The sequence below is a fragment of the Acartia tonsa genome, chromosome 13 (assembly GCF_053477335.1).
Source record: "Acartia tonsa isolate MP-2025a chromosome 13, ASM5347733v1, whole genome shotgun sequence".
Classification (NCBI taxonomy): Eukaryota; Metazoa; Arthropoda; class Copepoda; order Calanoida; family Acartiidae; genus Acartia; species Acartia tonsa.
In genome coordinates, this window is record NC_137272.1 from 31,781,703 (window position 1) to 31,787,709 (window position 6,007).

Genomic DNA, 6,007 nt, shown 5'->3' on the forward strand with positions numbered 1-6,007 from the left:
CGGTTGTCGCCCCAGGCACCAGTGTGGGGGCGCTGGATAGCACCCCCCAGTCTTCACAGGGGTCCAGGTCTCTCGGTGGCGGCGACGGTTGTCGCCCCAGGCACCAGCGTGGGGCGCTGGATAGCACCCCCCAGTCTTCACAGGTGGCGGCGACGGTTGTCGCCCCAGACATCAGCTTGGTGGTGCAGGGAAGCACCTCTCGTTCCTTCCAGGTGGCGACGCCGGTTGGCGTCCCATACATCGACTCAGACTCGCTGGCTAGCGCCCCTTGCCTCTCCCACTCGGCGGCCGCCAGGGCCTCCCCGTACACCGTCCCGGTGGCGCTGGGTAGCGCCCCTCGGCTCTTGCTGGGGGTGACAGGGGTTACGGACACCGGTCCCCTGTGGTTGCGGCTGAGGTCCAGGCCAACCCGGTTGGGTTCAGCCGCTCCTCCCAGCACGTTGATCCTGGCCACCATGGTCCCAATCTGAGACACAGACTCCTGGGTAGCCGCGGCCCCAGCGGCGGCAGCTAGTTGGGGTGACGGCTGGGCATCTCCCTCCAGGTGGACCTGGGTGGCAGACTGGTTGCATGCAGGTTGTTGGGCGGCCTGGTGTTTCTTCGTTGCCCGGTCCCAACCGGTTCTACACTTGGCGGCTGTGTGGCCGTTGAAGCGTCCAGCTGGGTCCCATCAGGCCGGCTTCCCCAGGGTGTATCAACCTGCCAGGTCTCTCCTCCTCCAGTTGGGGCACCAGCTGACAAACAGGGTCTCCCCTACTAGGGGTCAGGCGGTGCTGGGCTGCTTGTGGTGGCTCCTTGGTTACATTCAGCCTCCTCCCCATACACACAGGTTCCTTCCATCCAACAGCGGCTCTCCTCCCCTGGGTGGCGAGGCCAGCCTCGGCTTTAGCTTCTGCAGGTGCTTCTCCACATGAGGGATCCTGCCTCTGGGTATGCCAGGTGGTTGGTAGCAAAGGCTGTTGATGGTGCCAGTCGGAAAGGGGGCTATGATCTCTGGGGGGTACCTGTGGCCAGTGTGTGGACAGGTACCCACAGGTGGACCAGCAAGGCCCAGAAGATGCCATACTGATGGTAGCCTGAACTGTATTCCGGACTGTCAGCAGACTGTTGGTAGCCACCTGAGTTGGGCCAGAGTTGCCAGCTAGTATTGCGTCCCTGCCAGGCTCCGTCAGCGGCTGGTGGGGAGCCCCTGCGGTGGTTCTGGTTTTGGCAAGGGGTGGCCTTCTTATTGACTTTCCTAGTTGGAGCTCTGCATCCTGGTGGGCCTCCATCTTCAGCAGCATGGGGGAACTTGGCTGGGACATGTGCAGTGGTTCAACAGAGTAGCGGCATCTGGTCTTGGAATGTGGGGGAACAGCCTCACTGCTGCTGGTCAACCCTGCTCTCTCCGTGCTGGGTAAAGTCTTCCACTGCAGCAGGTCACCAGTCCCCATCCTTAGGCCGGTCCCCAGTCGTTCCATGCCTGGGGGCTCCCAGGGAGGCTTGGGTGGCGGCTCCCCCACCCCCAGGTACGCGTCGGGCATCTGGGTGAAGAGCCTATTCCCCTGGGACAGCTCCCCATCCTCCAGATTGGTGAGGCCAGTGCCAGGGAGGACCTTTCCACCCCAGAAACAGGTGGTACTGGCCCTAGGGCTGGGCCCCTTTGAAATCTCAGTTCTGGTAGTAGTGTCCATCTTGGGGCTGGCCACTAAGTCTCTGAAGCTTGTCACCTTCTCATTAGGCTCAGTTGCATCGTTCAACACCCCCAGGAGGACACCTACAGGTTCAGCAACCCCCAGTCCAGTATTGCTATTTCTCGTACGTTGAGCACCAACTGAACAGGAGCTGTGCAGCGGACATTCAGTCACCCTTCCAGACAAGGGCATCTCAGGGACCAGGGGTCTGTGACCTGGCATGTGTTTGATGTTCACTGTACTCGACACAGCAGGCCAAAGTAATAACAGAAGCAGTATCTTGTAGATATAGGAGCAGAGTAGAGTAGCCGCACCGCAAGGAGGTTCGAGCCGGCTCACCCCTAGTATAAATACTATAGCTGTGTAATTAGGGTGGTAGTCCACGTAGCCGTAGGCTCGGTCCTCCTGGCTCAAGAGTTTCTGTGGCTGGCGCGCCCCCATGATAAGTAGTAGGGGGTTGGTCTGTTGGTGCCAGCGTCTTGTTTAACTGTTGAGCCTGAGTTGTTCTCCTTTCCAGTATAGCTCTTGATTTCTGTGGCAACCAGCGGATCTTAGCTTAAAGGTAACAGGGAATATGTTAGGTATCACAGATGTCTCTAGGAGCGTATCCGCTAGTGGATATATGGATAGGTAGGTTATCTATATATATACATGGCTACACGCCCATATATATATATATACGTGTATAGGAATATCCCCAGAGCTAGATAGCTTTTCCTCCTTGCTTCAAAAAAAAATCACGCTTCCTCTGTATATAGTTCACAACTATGAAGGTCGATGGTCCAGGTACACACCACCACTGCCCAGTGTGGGGCAGCAAGTCAGGCTATGTCCACAGGGTGGGCGTACTTTCGTTCAGTTATCATATCAGTTTCCAGTGTTGTTTGGTGAGGTTAGTATTCACTTACTTGTACCCATGATACAAAAAAACAACCTTATTTATCACTTGGGTATTTATATATACATATATTTGTTTCACTAACCATTCAGCTTTGAAGTAGGGTTGGCAGGCTAGGAAGATGTTGAGGGTCTGAGCGGGTTTAAGGAACTGGTTTAGTTTTCCTTATCACACTGTAGACAGGGAGGGAGGAGCTTGCAAGTTTTTCTCCTAAAAAAATATCTCTGATGTATGCTATAGAATGGCCCCTCTCCTGTGTGGGTGTGTGTGTGTGTGTGTGTGCGTGGAATCTCCTGTCCTTGTAACGCGCGTCCGCGCCGTCAAATCCGCGCACACGGGGAAAACGCGCTCTCACCCCTCAACTCGCTCTCTCATTGGTCCGCTTCGTCCGTTGGATTTATGATATTTTCCGCACTCTGTTGCGCTATCCGTGAATGGCGCTCTGTGTGTCCGATCGCTAGCCCCACACTACAGACGGACTTAGTCTAGTGTGGGTAGGAAGGGGGAAGCGCGTGAGGGGACGGGGGTAACTCCGTCCGTTCCCCCTGTGAGGGAGGGGGGTAACTGTGTGCTGGTGTAATAGGGCCTTTTCTTCTTAATCCTAGGTTTATCTATTATATCACCCTGATTGTATTTGCCTTCAATGGAGAGGGGCCCCTCCCCTTCCCTTGGAATAAGGGGTGTATTGTTGTTGTTGTGCTGTGGGCTTGAGATTGTTTTGATTGTATATCAGGGTCTTTATTATGTTACATCTAGCTTCTATTTCTGTCCTTATCACAATTGCATAACAGATTTGTTTACCAACTCTGTTCTATTTTTAGCTGTTATCACAATACACAATAATCCAAGCCTGTTCTATTCTTAGATTTATCACAACACAACAATTTGTTTGCCAAGCTTTGCTCATAAATCTATTGTTTGGCCATCACACTAGGGTGGTAATCCCTGAAAATGTGATATAATATCTGTTTTCTAGATGGGTGGCTGCGTTGTAGCCTCTCAGGATACTCGGGGTTGACGTAGTTTTTCTCTGTTCTGGTGCACTACACTCGTATGTTAGCTCGCAGCTTGCAGCTATGTGGCATGTTTCAGCCTATCGGCGGCAGGGAATGTCCCGTCCTGCTAGCGCCGCTTGCAGCTATGTGGCGTGTTTCAGCCTATCGGCGGCAGGGAATGTCCCGTCCTGCTAGCGCCGCTTATCCAAATCCAGCTGATGGCGGCAGGGAATGTCCCGTCCTGCTAGCGCCACTGGTTCGGATCCTGCTATCTCTTGCAGTAAAATTGGCCTATTTTCAGCCGTTTACACTTATTTGGCTTGTTTCAGCCGGTCCGCAGGCCTGTTTCAGCCCTTTTGGCGCTCAATTCTCCGTTAGATATCAGCGCTGCTCGCGGTTATTCATCAAATTTCGCTGTCTCGCTTCCACAACTGCCGGATGCAGAGTTAAACTTTGCTGTCCAGGGTGGGTAATTCAGGTTGCTTGCGTCAGTTTTGCCAGATTCACTGCTGGGAGTACCTTAGCCTCAGATGCGCGTCTGCTCTACACTTGTGGTTCGCCGTAATCTCACACAGCTGTCACCAAAGTTGTGGTATCTGCCTAGGGTAAATGGCAGACACCAGAGTTCGAATAAAGACTACGGCAGTGTGAACAGACGTGGACACCTTACTATAGAGAAGCTACGCTTCTCTAGCATTCACTAGACAAGAATCAACATCTATTTCAGTTGTCACTTTATTGAAGGTGTAAAGGATACTAAAGCTATATACAACAAACAATAACTACATGGATAGGAATAAATGATCATAACATAAAAGCATTATAATACATATACAATAGTCAGTTTGGGCAATCATGATTCCCCATCCCTGGAAAGGGTGGGGGGGATTAAGAATACAGTTAACCATAATATAAATACATATGGATTAGGAATAAAGATGGTTAAAGATAAATCATACAGTAAAACATAGATAATTGCAATGGTTAGGTAGATGGCTATCCCTGTCTGGGGCAGGCAGGATAGCCCATGGAGCAGCACAATAGGTAGATAAGCATAGAGGGGTTGAGTGGTAGGTCTGGGTACTAAAGAGGGAAGGTTTGATGATTACTTGTGACAACAACAGTCTGTGTGGGGGCAGGTTTAGATCCTTTATCCTCAGGGTTGAGGTGGTGCTGATAACTTGGTGGTTGAAGGGGAAGGTTCCGGTGCTTAAGATGGGAGAGGGAGGGGTAACACCCCTCCCTCCATTTGCAGGACAACTGAGAGATAAAATCAGTACCGTTATCTGACATCTTTTCAGGTGGCTTCATAATTGTAGAATAACAGGATTTAACTAGGTGCGTAGCATCACTATAATGTCTTGGTTTCTGCATGGTCCAGAGCTGCCGCATACCACATTACATCTAAAGTGGCCGTAAATAGCTTAAATAGTATCCAAGATTTTATTGTCTGTACGTGGTTCCTAGATTTGCAAGGAATTTTATTCTTAAAAACAATTGCTACCCTTGTATTTTTATATTTTCTATCGTAAAGAAAGGGGACATTGGGCTGTTTATTACACTAGTCCCCAAAGTTTTATAATAACGTTTTTTTATTCGTTGGCTTAGCAACTTTAGGGACTTTTAACGAAGTTTGATTAGTTGGTGTCCAAACGTTTCAACCACTATTTGTAATCTACATAAAGAATAATTCTGTGTATTAAAATTGGGAATGTACATCAATTTATCGACCATTGTCTTATCCCTTTAGATCCCTGCGTTGATCCATTGCATTGTCTCAAAGTCTTGATTTTTTTATTTATTTAAAACTAATTTTTTTGTTTGTTTATGGACCTAGGCATTCTCCAACTCGTATCAACAGGTGATAAGATTTTTAACGTCTTTAGCATAACGTGATTTTTACCAAATTCTAAATCTAAAATATGGATGACAGGATCCATAAAAAGTGAAACACAAAATCACGGGTAACCCATAGAAAAAGTGAATTATGGAGCAGATATTTACTGTCATAAAAAAAGAAACAAAGATATGTAAAATCCTAGCAAAAAATCCCGGAATCTTTATAAAAAAAATAAGTATTTGTTTCTTTTGAAGCATTACCGACAGTCTGACGGACCATGTAAATTATAAACTGGATGCTTATTGGTATAGGGAATAAAGCTGTCTATATTAATTAGCATCTGAGAAATTCAAGCTTCCCCCATAGCATTACGGAAAGACTCATTGGCGGACGGACAGACAAAGCAAATTTTAGAGTAACTTCGATACTAATAAGCAGATTTTTTAAATTCTTTATTTTAACTCTTTTTTTAAGAATATAAATCTATGTTCTTTATAGTGTCGATATTCGATATGTATTGGCCATTTAAACCTTTTAAATGTAAGCATAGCTTCTCTATAGTGAACTTCAAATAGATGGTTGTATTTCTGTTTTCATTTGT

General features: G+C 48.4%; 1 protein-coding gene across 3 annotated transcripts; it reads right to left on the reverse strand.

Annotated features, from left to right (window-relative positions):
• Positions 1–478: 478 nt before the first annotated feature.
• LOC145334898 (uncharacterized) lies at positions 479–4,965 on the reverse strand. 3 transcript variants are annotated; one of them, XM_080180519.1, is made up of 2 exons: positions 2,657–4,965; positions 479–2,607 (listed from the first exon to the last, which is right to left on the reverse strand). In XM_080180519.1, exon 2 carries the CDS (start codon positions 2,112–2,114, stop codon positions 624–626), a length of 1,491 nt encoding a protein of 496 aa, XP_080036645.1. In that variant the 5' UTR covers positions 2,115–2,607; positions 2,657–4,965; the 3' UTR covers positions 479–623. The 3 variants fall into 3 exon arrangements, with proteins under 3 accessions (XP_080036645.1, XP_080036644.1, XP_080036646.1); XM_080180518.1 differs by having other exon boundaries at positions 479–2,618; XM_080180520.1 differs by having other exon boundaries at positions 2,638–4,965.
• Between the last annotated feature and the right edge of the window lie 1,042 nt (positions 4,966–6,007).

Bases quoted from the DNA above. Each gene is read 5' to 3' on its own strand.
- LOC145334898 (XM_080180519.1), bottom strand. From the start codon at position 2,114: ATGGGGGCGCGCCAGCCACAGAAACTCTTGAGCCAGGAGGACCGAGCC.